General features: G+C 36.6%; 1 protein-coding gene across 2 annotated transcripts in view; it reads left to right on the top strand.

Annotated features, from left to right (window-relative positions):
• The window catches only part of LOC111152136 (small ArfGAP 1), a 174,560-nt gene that overhangs the window by 150,707 nt on the left and 7,937 nt on the right, over positions 1-15,916 (top strand). For both annotated transcript variants that reach the window (XM_022510440.1, XM_022510441.1), the window contains one exon: positions 13,703-13,830. In XM_022510440.1, the coding sequence (XP_022366148.1) occupies positions 13,703-13,830 (128 nt within the window). The remainder of the gene's footprint in view (positions 1-13,702; positions 13,831-15,916) is intronic.

The following is a 15,916-nucleotide window of genomic DNA, read 5'->3' as shown; positions in this document are numbered from 1 at the left end:
TAGATTTCTTTTTCTCTTCTCTCCCTCCTGCCCTCTTGCCCCACTTCTCTTTCTTTAGTTTTGTTGGGGGGATTCCCTTAGCAAAATAATTATGGGGTAGCCTTATTGAAATTTGTGCTGGTTTAAAACAAAATTTAGTTTTGGTTAACTGAAGCAATGCACGTTACACTTAGGTCTAGTGGCTAAATTCATTTCATTTATTAGGTGACAATAGGAAGTGCTCATTTTAATTTAATGTATTTATTCTTATGGCTGACAGATACATGTTGTCTGCTTGGTAAATAAACAAGCTTCCATTCAAGGAATATTTATATGTGCTTATCTACAAATACTGTCAGCTCTTTTTATATCTTTCTTCTCTTCCTACAAAAATAGCTTTAAATAAATGGTTATTTTTTTAATAATATCTGAGCCTTTAGTAATTAATATAAATGGTTTTTTTATTGTTGTTTGTTTTTAGTTTGGAGAAGGATTAACAGGAAAAAATGAAAGATACTTAAAGTTGAACTTCATATACTGCTTTTCTAAAAATTGATACTTGTTCTTATTAATTATATTGTTTTCTGTTTTAAGAATTATAGTTGACTGTTTTATTCATTTCTTAGGTAACTGGTAAATCATGGAAATATATCCCTGTAGATAAAAATTTTCTGTGGTGGTGAAAATAAGTATATGTAACTGTATAAGTTAAAATAAATATATATATAACTGTAATTTTGAAAATAGGGCTTTAGTCCAGGGGCTCTGAAATAATTATGTTGAATTCTAGTTCATATAATTTCTTTATTTTCTTTTCTATAAATGACAGAAAAGAAAAAAAGACTTAATACCAAAATCTTACTAAAACTATATGAACGTTTATCTTCACTGTAGCATTTCCTTTCCAGTCTAAGTGTCTGGTTTATTACTTTATAACTTAGAAGTATATAATATAAACTAGACCTCTTATCCTACAGATTCATTCACTGATTTAACAAATACTGATTAAGTGTCTACCATGTTTCCAGGTGCCATTGTAGGCACTAGGGAGATAGCTGTGAAAGGAAACAGATATCAAAGTACCTGACCTTTTGGAGCTTTCATTCTATCTGGGGAAACAGTAAATAACACTTCAGGTATATTATGGGTCATATATGGTAGGTGCTATATGTCAAGTAAAGTTATGTAGTTGTAATTTTAAGTTGGGTGGCCAGGGCATGGAAGGTACTCACTGAGTATTGCTGGAGCAAAGACCTGAAGAAGTTGTGGATATCTGGATGTGTGGGGCAGAACATTCTAACCAGAGAGAATAGCAAGTGCAAAGGCTCTGCAGTAGCGGCTTACTTGATGTGTGCAAGAACCAGCAAGGATGACTATGTAGCCAGAGCAGAATGATTTCTGGGAAGAGTTGTGACAGAGGAGGGGAGTGTGCCAGGTGAGAAGAGAGGCAGGTAGATTGAATAGGAGTGTGGCTTTTACTCTGAGTGTCCTGGAAATACAGTGGAGAGATTTGAGCAAAAATGTACATGAACTGACTTTCATTTTTAAAGAATTATTGTAGCTACTCTGTTAAGAATAAATTGTAGCAGGGCAAGGCTGGAAGCAGGGAGACCAAAAAGGAAACTGTTAGAATAATACAGGTAAGAGATGACAGTGGCTTAGAGTCCGTGGTGTCATTGGAGGTTAAAAGAAGTCATCAGGTTCTGGATATATTTTGAAGGTGGAACCAATAGGATTTGCTGACCAACTGAAATTATAGAATGTTTACCTTTGGGAATGAACCTGTAGAACAGGCAAATCTGCTGGTTCAGGACAAGAAAATTGCTCTAACAATGTCTTAACTAGCCAGTGGGATCTAGTAAACCAATGGGGTGGCTGGCCTTAAATACTCCACTCTTGCTGCCACAATGTTGTGTAGTAATAACCACCAGAGCTCAGCAGCTTACATCAGTACACATCTCTTGTTCTTACTCTCCTCTGTGGTCAGCGGGGGCATCTCTGCTAGAACTTCTGATGTGTTTCCTACTTTCCAAATGATTGCTGGGGACTGCTTACCAAATGTTGCACTGTCGCATAGAAGTGTCTCCATTTTTCAAGATCCTATAAGTGTTTCCCTGTCCTCTACCACCCACCATCAAAGCCAGTACCACAGATTTTAGGATTTGGTGATGGCAGCACCCCTCTTCTGGTATCACTTTCTGTGATAGCTGCCCATGTTACACAGCTTTGGAGCAAACAACTCCAAAATCTCCTTGGCTTGTAGCAGTTAACATTTCTTTCTCTCACTCACAGTCTCTGGGTTTCCTGACACAGCTTTCTTTTTGAAAGTGGGAGAGTTTCGGGGAACAGTGTATTTAGGGGAGAACCAAGGTTCATTTAGGATAGGAAAGTGAAGAGAATATTTGAAGAAGGTAAGGATATATAGGGGATTTTGCTGGTGACTACCAGTTTTAGATCATATACTGGGAGAGTTCCAAAGATAGCAGGGATAGGAGCTAATACTAGAAAGAGGGTTATTTTGCTGATGAAGTTTTAGCAGCAGGAATTGGGGGTTATCTTACCTAGAGTACGTACAACTCTTCACTCTTGCTGGTTTATCAACATCTTAAGTTGTTTTTAAAAATCTTTTCAGACTTTTTTTTTTTTTTAAAGGTCTACAAAGCATGACATTTAATGAGTTTCTGAAAGTCCAGGAGACCACAGAGAATCAGAGGTCCCTTCCAGCTCAAAACAAACAGTGACCCTAAAGCAGAATTGATTATTGGTATCTACTTTGGGCAGCAGTTTGTTTGTTTTTCTGTTTCCCAAGGTAAGCGTACCACTGTCCCCTAAGCGGGCTCTGGTTTTCCCCTGTAAATTGAAACATGGAAAAGTGTAGGGAGCGGGTGCCCTGAAGTATGATTTATGGTCATGCAAAGATGACACTATATCCCCATGTGACTGAGACTGGAACAGGCGTTAACTTAAAGTGTTTGCAGAAAATACAGAGAAAACCCTTACCATTAGTTTAGTTACACAACCACGGAGGGCCCGTGAATTCTAAAGTTTACTGTTTGTATTTGGGATCACTTTTTTTTTTTTTTAAAGATTTTATTTATTTATTTGACAGATTACAAGTAGGCAGAAAGGCAGGCAGAGAGAGAGAAGGAAGCAGGCTCCCCATGAAGCAGAGAGCCAGATGTGGGGCTCGATCCCAGGACCCTGGGACCATGACCCGAGCCGAAGGCAGAAGCTTTAAACCACTGAGCAACCCAGGCGCCCCTGGGATCACTTTTAATCTCATAATAGGGTAACCATTAAGATAATTTTTTAGTAATTTGATCTTCCCTTTAAATGGCACTTTGGTGAGTCCATGGTCTTTTTTTCAACTTACTGACTCAGGCTTAACCTATTTTCTTCAGCTCACCTTTCCTGATCTACTCCCCATCCCAAGGTCAAACATGAAACGCTCTCAATATGCTTTTTAGCAAGGGTCCGCAAGATTTTTATGGAAAAGGCCAAATACTTTGGCTTTGCAAGGTACATGGTATCTGCAACTACTTAACTCTCCCATTGTAATAGCACATACATAAGCAATTGAGCATGGCTGTGTTCCCAAAATATTTTTAAAAAGGCAGTGGACTATAGTTTGCTGACCTCTGCCTTACATTCCCAATTTACCTGTAAGAACTGCTTCATATTTAGGTATTAATTAGAGTCTGAAGCCTGTAAATATATGATTTATACAGTGTTTTGCTAATACCGGAAGTGGGGGCAGATACTTGGTTATTACCTGTCCTCTAATCTTGGAAATAACCCAATGTCTGAGGGGTTCCTCTTCACTGAGGGCCAGACTGAAAATCCCTGAATCAGACTCCAGACTCAGATCCATCTTGACTTGACTGTATACCTGCTGTTAGAAGAGAATTAAAGTCAGTTTCTAGGGCATGGTTAGGGGGTGGTCTTCATGGTCCCTACTTGTGTAGTTACTCTGGCACTGGGCATTATGCTGTTACATTAGTCTCCATTTTGTTGTTGTTGTTGTTGTTGATTGTTGCTTAGTTTTTACATGATAAAAACTGACAGCTTAGCAGTTGGTTAGGATAACCCTCCCAGACTAATACTTTCATTTAGTAGTGCTATTTGCTTTTTCTTTCCTTTTCTTTTTTTCCTTTCCTTTCCTTTCCTTTCCTTTCCTTTCCTTTCCTTTCCTTTCCTTTCCTTTCCTTGTCTTGTCTTGTCTTTTCTTTCTCTTTCTTTCTTTCTTTCTTTTTTTTAAATTTTTTTTTAGTAGAAAACCCCATTTGAGAATTGCTTCAGGGCTGAGCAAATGCTTTAAGCATAAGGCTTGAGAGGAATCATAAATTACGTGTTAAACGTGACCTTACAGGTTTCAGTTCAATATGTCACCAAAGGTAGAAAGCCCTCCTGCAGGGTTTCTGTCTGTGGTTGTCCATTCACTGCAGGAACACCACAGCATAACCTAGCTTCTTGCCAGGAGGCTTGACCTGCAGTCCTGCCAGGCACAGAGGGGTGTTTGTGGCTGGGGTGGACTGCAGAAAGTGTATGAGAGGATTATATCCTCAGTGCCCAAAAAGGCATTGTACAAAGAATGGATATGATCTTGGTAATGAAAATCTAGCTCAGGGTATATTCAAGTGCTTAAATAATCATTTTTATGCTTACTCACTTTAATTTAGGGAAATTTCTGCCTAAACATTTCTTAAGTTCTTAAGTTTCATTTTAAATTATTATAAATACTGAACTCTATAGAGGAAAGTAGGTAGAAAGTTTCCTTCAGTTTTTTCTTAATTCAAAAGCTCAAAGGAACATACAGCTTTAGGCAAGTTTTCAAGTTTTCTCATTGTTTGTGTTTCAGGAAATAAAAGCTTTAACTTAACATCATGGCCTAGTTCAAATGTGTTGACAATGCTAGTTAAATGTAGTTACCAGTATATAACCTACTTAATTTTCTAGTAACATACATTCCAGTTTTCTCTGATGAGAGAAATGAATACATTACCCTTTTTTTCTTCAGTTTTTTTTTTTTGTTTGTTTGTTTGTTTTTAAAAGATTTTTTGGACAGAAACAAACTAAGGGATGAAAACCCCAAAGAAAGCATTTACTTAACTTTTAAAGCAGAAAATTCCTACAGGGAAACTTCTGTTTTTCAAAGTTCATAAGTTGTAGATGGAAACAAGTTTGCGAATGAGTGGACTAAATGCTAGACATAGCAGCAGTGGCCCTCGAAAACCACTGGCGTCCTGTTGCATTGCCCAGATCAGCAGGATGTTTGTGTAGTTAGATACACACCCATTTTTCCAAGGAGAGGGGCAAAGAGAAAGAATACTGTAGCATAAGTGCCCTAAATAATTTTGTAGTCTGTTTTGTTTTTCCGATACAGTTTTAAACCTAGTGAAGACTTCCATTGCTTCTGCTCAGAAGAGTATGTTCAGTGAACTATTGTAAACTCTTAAAATACCCTATCAAAAAGGAGGAACTGGTTTTATTTCTGTATAAGCACAACTGTGGAGGAAAGAAAATGCAGGTAGATGAATATATTGCTGTTAGAGAACTGGCAATAGGCAGATCCTTGCAAGTGGTCCTGAGTCCATGCTGAGGAGAAGTGGCACAAGGCACAAGGGTGACCTTGTGCCATAAAAAAACAGCACTGAATTTAGAGGCAATAACCTGTAGTTTATGTGGGCTCTAGTGATTTCATCTGGGGAATGGAAATAAGAACTCAGGGTTGATGGCCAAATCTAAATGAATAAATAAATGTGAGGTATACAGCACAGTAACTTGCAAGCAAGGCTGTGCTGAGATTGTAGCCTGAATATTGGGTCAAAGGAGAGGAGTAGGAGATAGCTCAAGCCTTTGAAGGGATGTGCAGAAGAGGGAGTCAAATTATGCTGGATAACCTCCAGACTGTTGTCATACAGCATGGTCTTTGACTAATAGAGGGTTTGTAGCTCCCTTAAAAGCACTGAGGAAATCTGGTGGCCTCAAATTGTGTCTGTCACCATGTTTTTAAACATTTAGAAAGAAATTTGTTTTATACAATTTGGTTTTATATTTATGTATTTCTTGTCTTCTGAGGCTAGAAAAATGGTACAGAAATATACAGACACATATTTATTTATTTAAACAGTTCTACGACATTTACTCCTTAAAGCACTTCTCAGACAGCAGCAGCTCTAAATCGATGTGTGTGGGTCTCCTGAAAGATGTACAACACTGCAGGGCTTGCTGCACAGCACTGTAGTCCCCACTCTTAAAGGGGTCCCTTCCTCCAGAGCTGGCCTGAGTGTGGGGATGGGTAGCATGCATGGAGGGGCTCAAAAGAGAGAACAAATAGAATGAGAGGATTAAGGTCATCTTTTAAGGCCACTTCAGTCATTTTACTAAAGTAGCCTAAATATTACATTTTTAGTTTATTGACTAAAAAATAAAAACAAATAGCTCCATTTAACTCTCAGGCACCTATCTTTCTTTCTTTCTTTCTTTCTTTCTTTTTTAAAAGCATTTGAAAAGAATTTGAAGCTTGAAAATTTTAATATGCATCAAATGGACATTTGTGACTTGAATCTACGAGGTAACACACATGGTTTATTTCATTCCATAAAGCAATTCATGTGTTTTAATACAAAGAAATTCCAAATAACACTTTTATTAGGGAAAGAGCTTTAGATGGTTTCTTGTGTAGAAAATAAAAAGGGTTCTTTGAGTAACATGAAAATGTATAAAGCTTTAAGAAGTTTTGCCATGAAGGAGAACATTACTACATCTCATGGAAGTGGCCTTTTTTAATCAGTACGGTTTCCACTTAAACTCATTCCTTCTTAGGATGACGCCTCAGTAGTTACTGATGAAGAATTAGACTTGGCAGTGTTCGTTGTAGCAAGGGTGTACTCATGCTTAGTCAAAAACAGTAATGAAAAACATAACATCCACTTACTTATCATATTCTTATCTGCCTTAAACTAGATTAGTAATACATAAAATCTCATGTTGCTCTTTGACATTTTTTATTATTTGTACAAATAGATTATGACCTGCTAATGCATCTGATACTCAAGTAAAGGAAGAATTCAATTAATATTTATTGAGTGCCAGCAGAGTTCATGGAACTCTAGTAAATACCAGAAAATGCAACTTTTGTCTGTGTGTAGTAATATGAGTTAGGGATGAGATTGCAGTCTGGAAACTGGAGGATAGAGAATTATTGCTAAGGGAAGAGTGGGATTATGTAAGAGAATTGGTTGAGAGAATTCAGTTTGAAATATGGAACAATGCTAAAATTCCCAACTTAAATTTTATCTTCCTCAAATCAAAGGTTAATTTTCTTGCTGCTGCTGGTCAGAGGAGGACCAAAGAAGTTGTTTGTTTGTTTGTTTGTTTTGTTTTGTTCTGTGGAAATTTATTTCAAGTGAGATCTAATGTGTTTATTACTACTCATAACCAGCTACTCAGTAAACATGTCTCCTAGTGTCTTAGCACCTTTGTAAGGCATCTTATGACTTAAAACCCATCTGCATCTTATTGAGCAGCAGCTCTGGAGTACTACCTGTCAGGTGCTGTGATAGCACGCTTGGAACAGATCTGTAGGTGAGCAGAGCAAGATGTGCTTCTGGCTCACAAGGTGTAACGGTTGGTGGAAGAGACTTAACCTGTGTGTGACTAGTTGTGCATGGTGCTGTGGCAGCAGGGATCCACTGGCATGTGGACAGAGAGACTCTGGAGGACGTATTTCTGCTTTGGAGAGATAATTCCAGCCTCATTGTCATTGAACTGGAGAGAGGAAGCCCCAGGATGGGGCTTTGTGTCAAGCATCTAATTCAGAAGGTGGCTCTGCTTTCTTCCTGGTAAGACAAGAGGGCATGGACAAGGGCTGTGGGCTATAAACATGGTGCCAGGGTACAGTAATGAGGCCTGTGGCATATTGGGGCTGCCTATCAATCTAAGTGTATTCAGATGCCATTAAAAACTAAAAATGACGGGCGCCTAGATAGCTTAGTCGGTTAAGCGTCTGACTCTTGATTTCGGCTCAGGTCGGGATATTGGGGTCATGGGATGGGGCCCCACACCTGGCTCCATGTTCAGTGCAGAGTCTGCTTGTCTTCTTCTGCTTCTCCCCCCCTGCCTCTCCCTCTCAAATAAATAAATAAATAAATATCTTCTTTTTTTAAAAACCCTATAAATGAAAATATTGAGGTACTTGGGAAGGCCACCACTTTGCAGCCCCTGGATTTGGGGTGGAAAAATCAGTAGGCCTGACTGACCAGATGTGGGTGATGAGTCTATAATGAAAGTGGTATTGGGTCTTCTGGATTTAGGAGTCATCAGTTGCCTTAGAAGAGAGCTCAGGTCAAGTACTGTGCCTGGGCGGGGCAGTAGTAAAGCCAACCCTCCCCTCCATGTGGTTTTATTAGAGACATAGGGCAACTTCCACTTAACTGTTTTAACCCTAGATGGGAAAATGTTTCTGCCTGGGTGCTCCAGAAAAAGCTTCTCAAACTGGTTATGGCACTTGAGTTTTCTAGGTATACCACCAGACTTCTGTTGAAATCCTAGATTTAATGTGTAAAATTCTCTAAAGGTGATATGATTAAAGTCAGATACTTTATGTAAGGCAATGATGAAAGTACCTGGCATTTTTGGTTTTTTACCCGTACTCTTTTGGATTATTGGTGTTAGGTAAGTTCTGGTATAGCCACAGTTAATAGAATCAGCAGTCTTATTCACCAGATTGAGGATTTCTAGAAGACAGAGACTGGCCTTCATGACTTTGTCATATTTGAAATGTTACCTTCTTTCTAGGCATCTATCAGTGTCATGATGCAAAGTAGGCCGGTAAATGCATGCTGGGCATGCCTTATGTTCATGTGAGATGTAGCACTGATTTTAACAACTTTTTTTTTTCTTTAGCTCAAAACATTTTAACATTTTCTTGTAAATTTATGGTATGTGTGTAATTTAAAGCAGTCATCTACAAACTCAGTTTTCAGATAAAACACTGGTTTGAAACCTTAAGGTAACATTGAAAGAAAATAGTTACCCACAGGCAGCTAACTCAAAGGCTTGATCCCTTGCCTTTAAGATTGAAATTCCTTCTTCATTTTACTGCATTGTCCTAATTTCTTCAGTTTGCTCATTGCCTTTTCAAGAGGTCCTTTGTGCTTCATTATCGTTCTTTATGATGTTGTCCCCAGCTAAATTTCTTCCATTTGCCTTAGGCTTTTCTTGTACTCTGGATCTCCCATTATTTTTATTGTCCACAAACTACTGTTTCTGCATACTGATGAAAGGGGGCTGCTCCCTCCTCCTGCTGCTGGCTGCTCCCACCACCATTCTGTAGCTGAGGAAGGAGCATAGCACTCACACCGAGGTGCATGTCTGTGGTGAATTCTGATTAGTTTGTACAGACATCCATTTCTCTGTTGCTTTTGTGGCCTCTGAGCTTTTATTCAGTCAGCAAAGACTGAGCTGTTAGTGGACCCTTGATCAAAAGGATTCATTGAACTCACTGTGGTATGTAAATACTCTGTTGACCGGGGCTGACTATACCCCACGCTTGCTTCCCTCAGCCCAGTTTGCTCATTGATGACCACATCCACCTGTGTCTTTCCCCAGAAATTGAGAAGATACTAGGCTTGGTAGGACAGTGGAATGGGGAGATGAAGAGGAACTGTGCATGCGGTGCTGAATGGCTTTTGAGCCTTTGGCATCACTGCTGCTCTTAGTGCAAATAATTATAAACTACTTAAAAGTTGGCTTTTAAATTTCAGAATTTTAAATGACGTCTTTATAATTAGGTATAGCTTTGATTACATGATTTCTGATAAAATGTGGTTTAAAGTAAAGAGCACTCACTAACCTAGGGGCCAGAAGACTCAATTCTAGTGCACATTTTGCTGTTTAACTAGGTAAGTGACATTGAACAAGTCTTTTAATCTGTTGGTGCCCTGGTTTCTGTAACTGGAGACAGTGGAAGGAGATGCCTTTCCCGTCTTTCCTAGAGACAAAAATGATAACCTGTAAATATTTAAAAATGTCCAGGGAATATGATGTTTATAGTGATGATAATGACAGTCTTTAACTGTCTTTTTTAAATACTGAAAATCAAAAACACAACCTTCAAAATGAATTGAAACAATCCTTTATAAAGAAGGCTAAACAGCACGCCAGGGTAGGAAGTCAAATTCACAAACATTAAAACCCATAGGGAAAAACCATTGAGAATTTGTATTTACTGATTATACAAGGCTAAGTTTTTGTTTAGGTTAAAGATTGTTTTTCAACAATTCTGTGAATGCTTAGCTTTTGTAGTATAAGAAAAATTGATGGGGGTAGAATCCGTCATTTTTAGGGGATTATATGAGGAGAAAACCAGGGGAAAGAAAAAGGGAACAGTTGTGTTATAGATGTGAAAGCAGAGAAGAGTCACCATGTCTGTCATGAGGCTGGATTGGAAATCTTGGTCAGACCTGGGAGAAAGTTTCTCATCTTGGGTTTTTGGAATTAAAACAGTATCTTCCTTAATCACTTGGAAACAGTGGCAACCTTGCCATTAAGATCAGTATCCCTAAGGAAATGCTTCATCTACCTCATTCTAAAGGATTCCACAGTTCCTTGGACTTAATATGAGTTGACTTTCATGGCAGCCCACTGTTGGTAGGTGGGGTTTATGTGGAATGCCTTTCTGAGATTTCAGAAAGTCAGATTTTAAATGCAAATATATTTTTAATGGAATGAGAAAATGAAGCTGTTTACATTACAGTGGTAGAACATGAAGTCATGTGAAGGAAGTGAGCTGTGTAGGCTTTATGTTAAGGACTGTGGATATTTACTGTTTCTGTAGTGGTGAGAGTCTGGAAATCCTAAATTACAGTAGTGAAGGACTGAATAAATAAGTTAGTTTAAGCCCATGCAATATAGAATGCTGTCTACCCTTACCCACACATATACAATTTTATCTAAAGAAAATGACTTTTATATGTACATTCTTAAGCATATTTTTAAGCATTTGTTTCCAAGGCTGTACTCTAACTCTATGACTGTGGACAAGTTTAATGGTTTTGTCATCTGCAAATGAGGATAATTAATAGTACCTCTCTCATAGCATCATTGTAAAGACTAAAGAAGTGCATGTATGTGTTTGTGTATTTGTATTTTTTAGACTGGCACGAAACAAGCACTATACTGAGGGTTGGCTGTTATTTTTATTAGTCACACATATGAAGGGTGAAGGCTGTGAAGGATACATGAAGGGTCTGAAGGATGAGACTTCAAAAACAAAGTACTGCGTGTTGTTTTATAGTTTAGATAATGTACTCCTAGATAATGAATAGAATTTAGATTTGAAAGTATAAATAAATATTCTTAATGAAGTACAGTGTACTACTTAGAACAGACACAAGTTTCTGAAAGATATCTAGTTTATAAATAAAGTATGGAAACCGATCATTCACTTAGAGTAGGTGAACCTCTTGGTTCTCACACAGTGTATCCTGGGCTCACTGGTGTCTTAAAAACTAGATTGACATGACCTGTGGTAAAAATCAATTAATGACATTTTCTCTATTCACCAAAAAAAAAAAAAAAGATATTTTCTCCTTTGTAAGGTACTTTTTTCATAAATTTGTCCTACTTATTAGTGTTGTCTATTACTTGAAGAAGCAAAGAATTTTAACTGAAAAACTAGAAATACATTTGTAAAAAACTAGAAATACAAGTTTATACTCAATTTGTCAGGTTTTTGCTTTTTTTTTTTTTTACCATTGTTCCTCTTCATCATAGTCTGTTTTACAGGACTTGTGCTTTTTTGTGTGAATTTAAACTACATATATAAAATATAGTTGTATTTTCTACTAATAAAATGCTTCCTTATTCATATGATAGAATTAAACATGTCTGTTTGATGAGGTTTTCCTGTCCCCAACTCTGCAGCGTATGGGCACTACTGGCTCACATGTCCTTGTTACTTGAGCTTCTTTACTGAGCTATTACAGATACCACAAAGATGTTCCTTTAATTATGTTTTTAATCTAGAATATCTTGTCATTCTAAAATAGTTTATTTCTGGTTCGTATTTATGTGATGTATTACACACGATGTTAAGTGGAATGCGGAATGGACTGTAAAACATGAAATAGCTCTTTCAAGTGTTCTGACTTCAAAACGAATGTTGCAATTTGTGGTTAGAAATGAAAAAAAAAATGCTTTCATGAGTCATATTTGAATTCTTTTGTGTTATAGTTGTGTCTTAGCTTAAAATTCTATATAAATTGGTAATAATCTGTACATTGTTTAGTTGCTTCACCTTTAAAAAGTGTCCGTAGTGCTTAATACAGATAGAAAATACATATATAGGAAACAGACATTTTTTTGTGGTTATGATAATGTGACATCACTGAAAAATTAATCTTTTATGAATTTTACACTGTCTTTTCTAAGTTAAGGAGTAAAAAATACATAATTACGACCATTTATTCATTGAAATTAATGATAACCTGTGATTCACTGAAGCTTAAACGGGGACATAAAATATACCAGTTTCTGTAGTTATATTTCACAAAAGAGAAGAAACCTGTGAGTTTCCATGGGTTGTGGCAGAAAGACCCAGTATATGGTAGACCTTCCATTAAATTTGCCAAATATTTGAAGCCTGCCGTGTATAAGACATCCCGTTCAATGTTGAAGAAATTTTGAATGATGACTGATTAATCTTTAGGGAGTGTGTAGTATATCAAAGAGAGATCAAATGAGATTGTAAATTGTTAAATTAGAAGCTCAATTAGGATGTAAGTCCCAAGAGGTTAGAATTGGGGTACTCTGAACTATTATTTGGTTGTGGCCACAGTAAACTATGTGAGGTGTCCCATTCCTTGGACTGTGCTCTCAAACTCTCTCTACTGCAGCCCACTCCCAAGTCTCACCGCTTACATTTTATAATCTGCACTAATGTAAAAAGGAGACAGAAAATTTTTTGAATGGAGAATAAGTAGGAAGCTGATACAGGATGTTGTCATTGTCAGACTTCCTTCCCTAGTACAGTTGAGTGGCGTGGTACTGCTGTTGCTGAAGGGGGCCATTCTCCAGTAAAAAAGGGTTTATTTCAAAGTTTTATGGATATTTCCTATAGAATCAGTTTACATAGTGTATGTTTGTTTTCTTTCTTTCTATGCAGTTTTTTCCCTTTTTTGTAACTTGAAAATTAAACATTTAAGACATTTTAAATACTCAAAATTAATTCCAGTGTAGGTAAACAATGTGACGTGATGTCCATAATACACACATGTAGCATGTGCACATTTATGGAGAGACATTATTTGTAAGAACATGGTGTCAGATGCCAGTTTAGCCAGTTATCTCAAAAGTAGTGTCTGTCTCATAATGTAATGGGGATTAAATGAGTTAATGTATGTACTCAGAACAGTGCCTAGCACATAAGGAAGCACCAGGATATAGAATAACATGAAGTGTAATACCAGTTGTTAAAACGGTATATATTAAACTTGGGTATATTATACCTAGAAACCAGTGAGTAAAGAATATTTTGGGGATAATAAAACTGGAAATAGTTTCTTTGGGAAAGAGGAGAGAGTATGGGGTAGAAGGGGGACATATATTTTGTTGCCGACTTTTGAACTTTTTTTTTAAAACCATATATTTTTAAAATAATGCCATGTTTCTAGTAATTTAAGAGAATCTACTTTAGGATGAGAATCTGTATTCTTTTCAGATGGCCCTGCTGAGGCACCAGTGACCAATGGGAATGCAACCACAGTGCCATCCCTGAATGATGATCTAGACATCTTTGGACCAATGATTTCTAATCCCTTACCTGCAACTGTCGTACCCCCAGCTCAGGTATGTAGTAAGAATATGGTTTTACATGATTACTGCTTATTCCCTATTTGAAAAGTCTCAAGGCTAATAATGCATTATATGTTTATAAAAAATTTAAAAATTAATTAAAAAAAAGAAAAGTCTCAAAATTTCAATTTTGAAAGAATTGTCTCTGAGCAGTTTCTGATTTGAAAGCGTTGTTCTTTAGGCCAGGGGTTGGCAAATTAAGGCTGCAGCTCATTTTTGCAAATGAAGTTTTATTGAAACAGCCATTCCATTTGTTTCTATATTGTCTGTGGCTGCTTTCACACTACAAAAGCGAGTTGAGTAGTTGCAACAGACACTTGACCCACAAGCCCTACTTGGTCACTGTTTAAAGTTTGCTGACTCTTGCTTTAGGCAAACAGTGATGTTTAGAGTGAACCAGTGGGAAAACTCAGACTATTTCAACCTTACCTGAGATTAACAAGGTCACTTCAGAGGTTTTAAACCATGGAGTTTAAGTATTGATTACAAGCCAGTACTTTCTCTATGCTCTGTTGAGCCATTCCCAAGGTAGTGTTTAATTCCGGCTACAGGAAAACCAAGAATAAGAAATTCAAGCAAATTCAGTACTCATATTCTTTTTTAAGAAGATTAGTTGTTTTAAGTTAGTCTTAAAATCTTTTAATAAAAAAAAAACAACCCATCTTTTTAAAAAATTGAAGTATAATGGACACACAATATTTTTACTTTTTAAAATGATTTTTAAAAAATTATTTAGGATATTATTAATGATCAGAATATTTTTTTACATGTTGATGGGAAAAATTTTGAATTGTGTTCTTTACATGGAATTTTTTTTGCCTTCATTCCTATTTTAAAATTGTAAATTGTTTAAACAATACTTTAAATATTTTTTCAGCTTTATTGAGGTATAACTGACAAATAAAATGGTAAATACTTAAGGTGTTTATTTAATTAACACATCTGTTGCCTTATGTATTTACTTCTTTTTTCTCTTCACTTTAGCACCCTCTTCACAAATTTCAGTTATGCAGTATAGTATAATCAACTGTCGTCACATTATAGGCCCTTACAGCTTATTCATTGTATAACTGAATTTGTACCAACCTCCCTGTATTTCCTCTACTCCTGAGCTCTGGTAAATTACCATTTTGCTTTCTGCGAATTCAATTAATTAATTAATTATTTATTTATTTATTTATTTATTTATTTGATTCCACATGCAAGTGATCCCATGAAATATTTCGCTTTCTTTAAGGTGAATATATGAACTTTTTAGGTATATAGGTTACTCTTAAGGATACAGCTTTAAGATTCTATTTTAAGTTTATACTTTATAAATGAACAACAGTTTGTTTCAGTACAGCATAATTTTTGAGGTAAAATATTTCCCTTTTCTCTGGAAAACCGGAGGCAAATGTATATTGTTTGGGTGGAGAGTTTTAATAAGAATCTGTGTCTTACTACTTATACTTTTATTACACATAGTTTTGTTATTATGATAGTCATTGTATAATTACCAATAGAATTAAGCAAATAAATGTGAGGAATTAGTTTAAATTATCTTTATCAAATAACTTTTTATTTGATAAAGATTTATCAAAATTGTCTGCAGCGTTAATGTTTATTTTCAGAAAAGATAGCGTTATTTTATGACTTTGCTCCTTCTCCCCTCCCCCAGCACGTAAGAGGAACTGTTTGTTACCACTGTTGCTTCAGTTAACATTAAGCATCTTGTGAATTTGTGCAGGTAGGGGTATTCATGTGGTGATAAAGGTTGTCTAATGCTAATTAGACAGTTGTGGCTTCAAAAAGAAGCATTTAGAATATTTGACAATTTGAGCATGAAAAGCAATTTCTGTGGTCTGGCATTCTAGTGAGGCTGTTTTATCTGCTAGACTTCTTTCGATTCCGCTGGACTACGAGAGTTGCTTTGCAACAGCTTGGAGAATTAGACCCCACATCTGAGGCTTCAGTGTACTACTTCATGTATTCTTTTCAGTATCAAAGCAAGTAGAACAATGCAGACTTCATTTAACTCTTAAGTATGACCGTGACAAGCAATATGGAGAGTAGCTCCTGCCTTTATGAGGGGTTGGTC

The sequence above is a fragment of the Enhydra lutris genome, unplaced genomic scaffold (genome assembly GCF_002288905.1).
Source record: "Enhydra lutris kenyoni isolate GAN:26980312 unplaced genomic scaffold, ASM228890v2 scaffoldscaffold28, whole genome shotgun sequence".
NCBI lineage: Eukaryota > Metazoa > Chordata > Mammalia > Carnivora > Mustelidae > Enhydra > Enhydra lutris.
The sequence above is the reverse complement of the archived record's forward strand: the minus strand, read 5'-3'. Positions and strand labels throughout refer to the sequence as shown.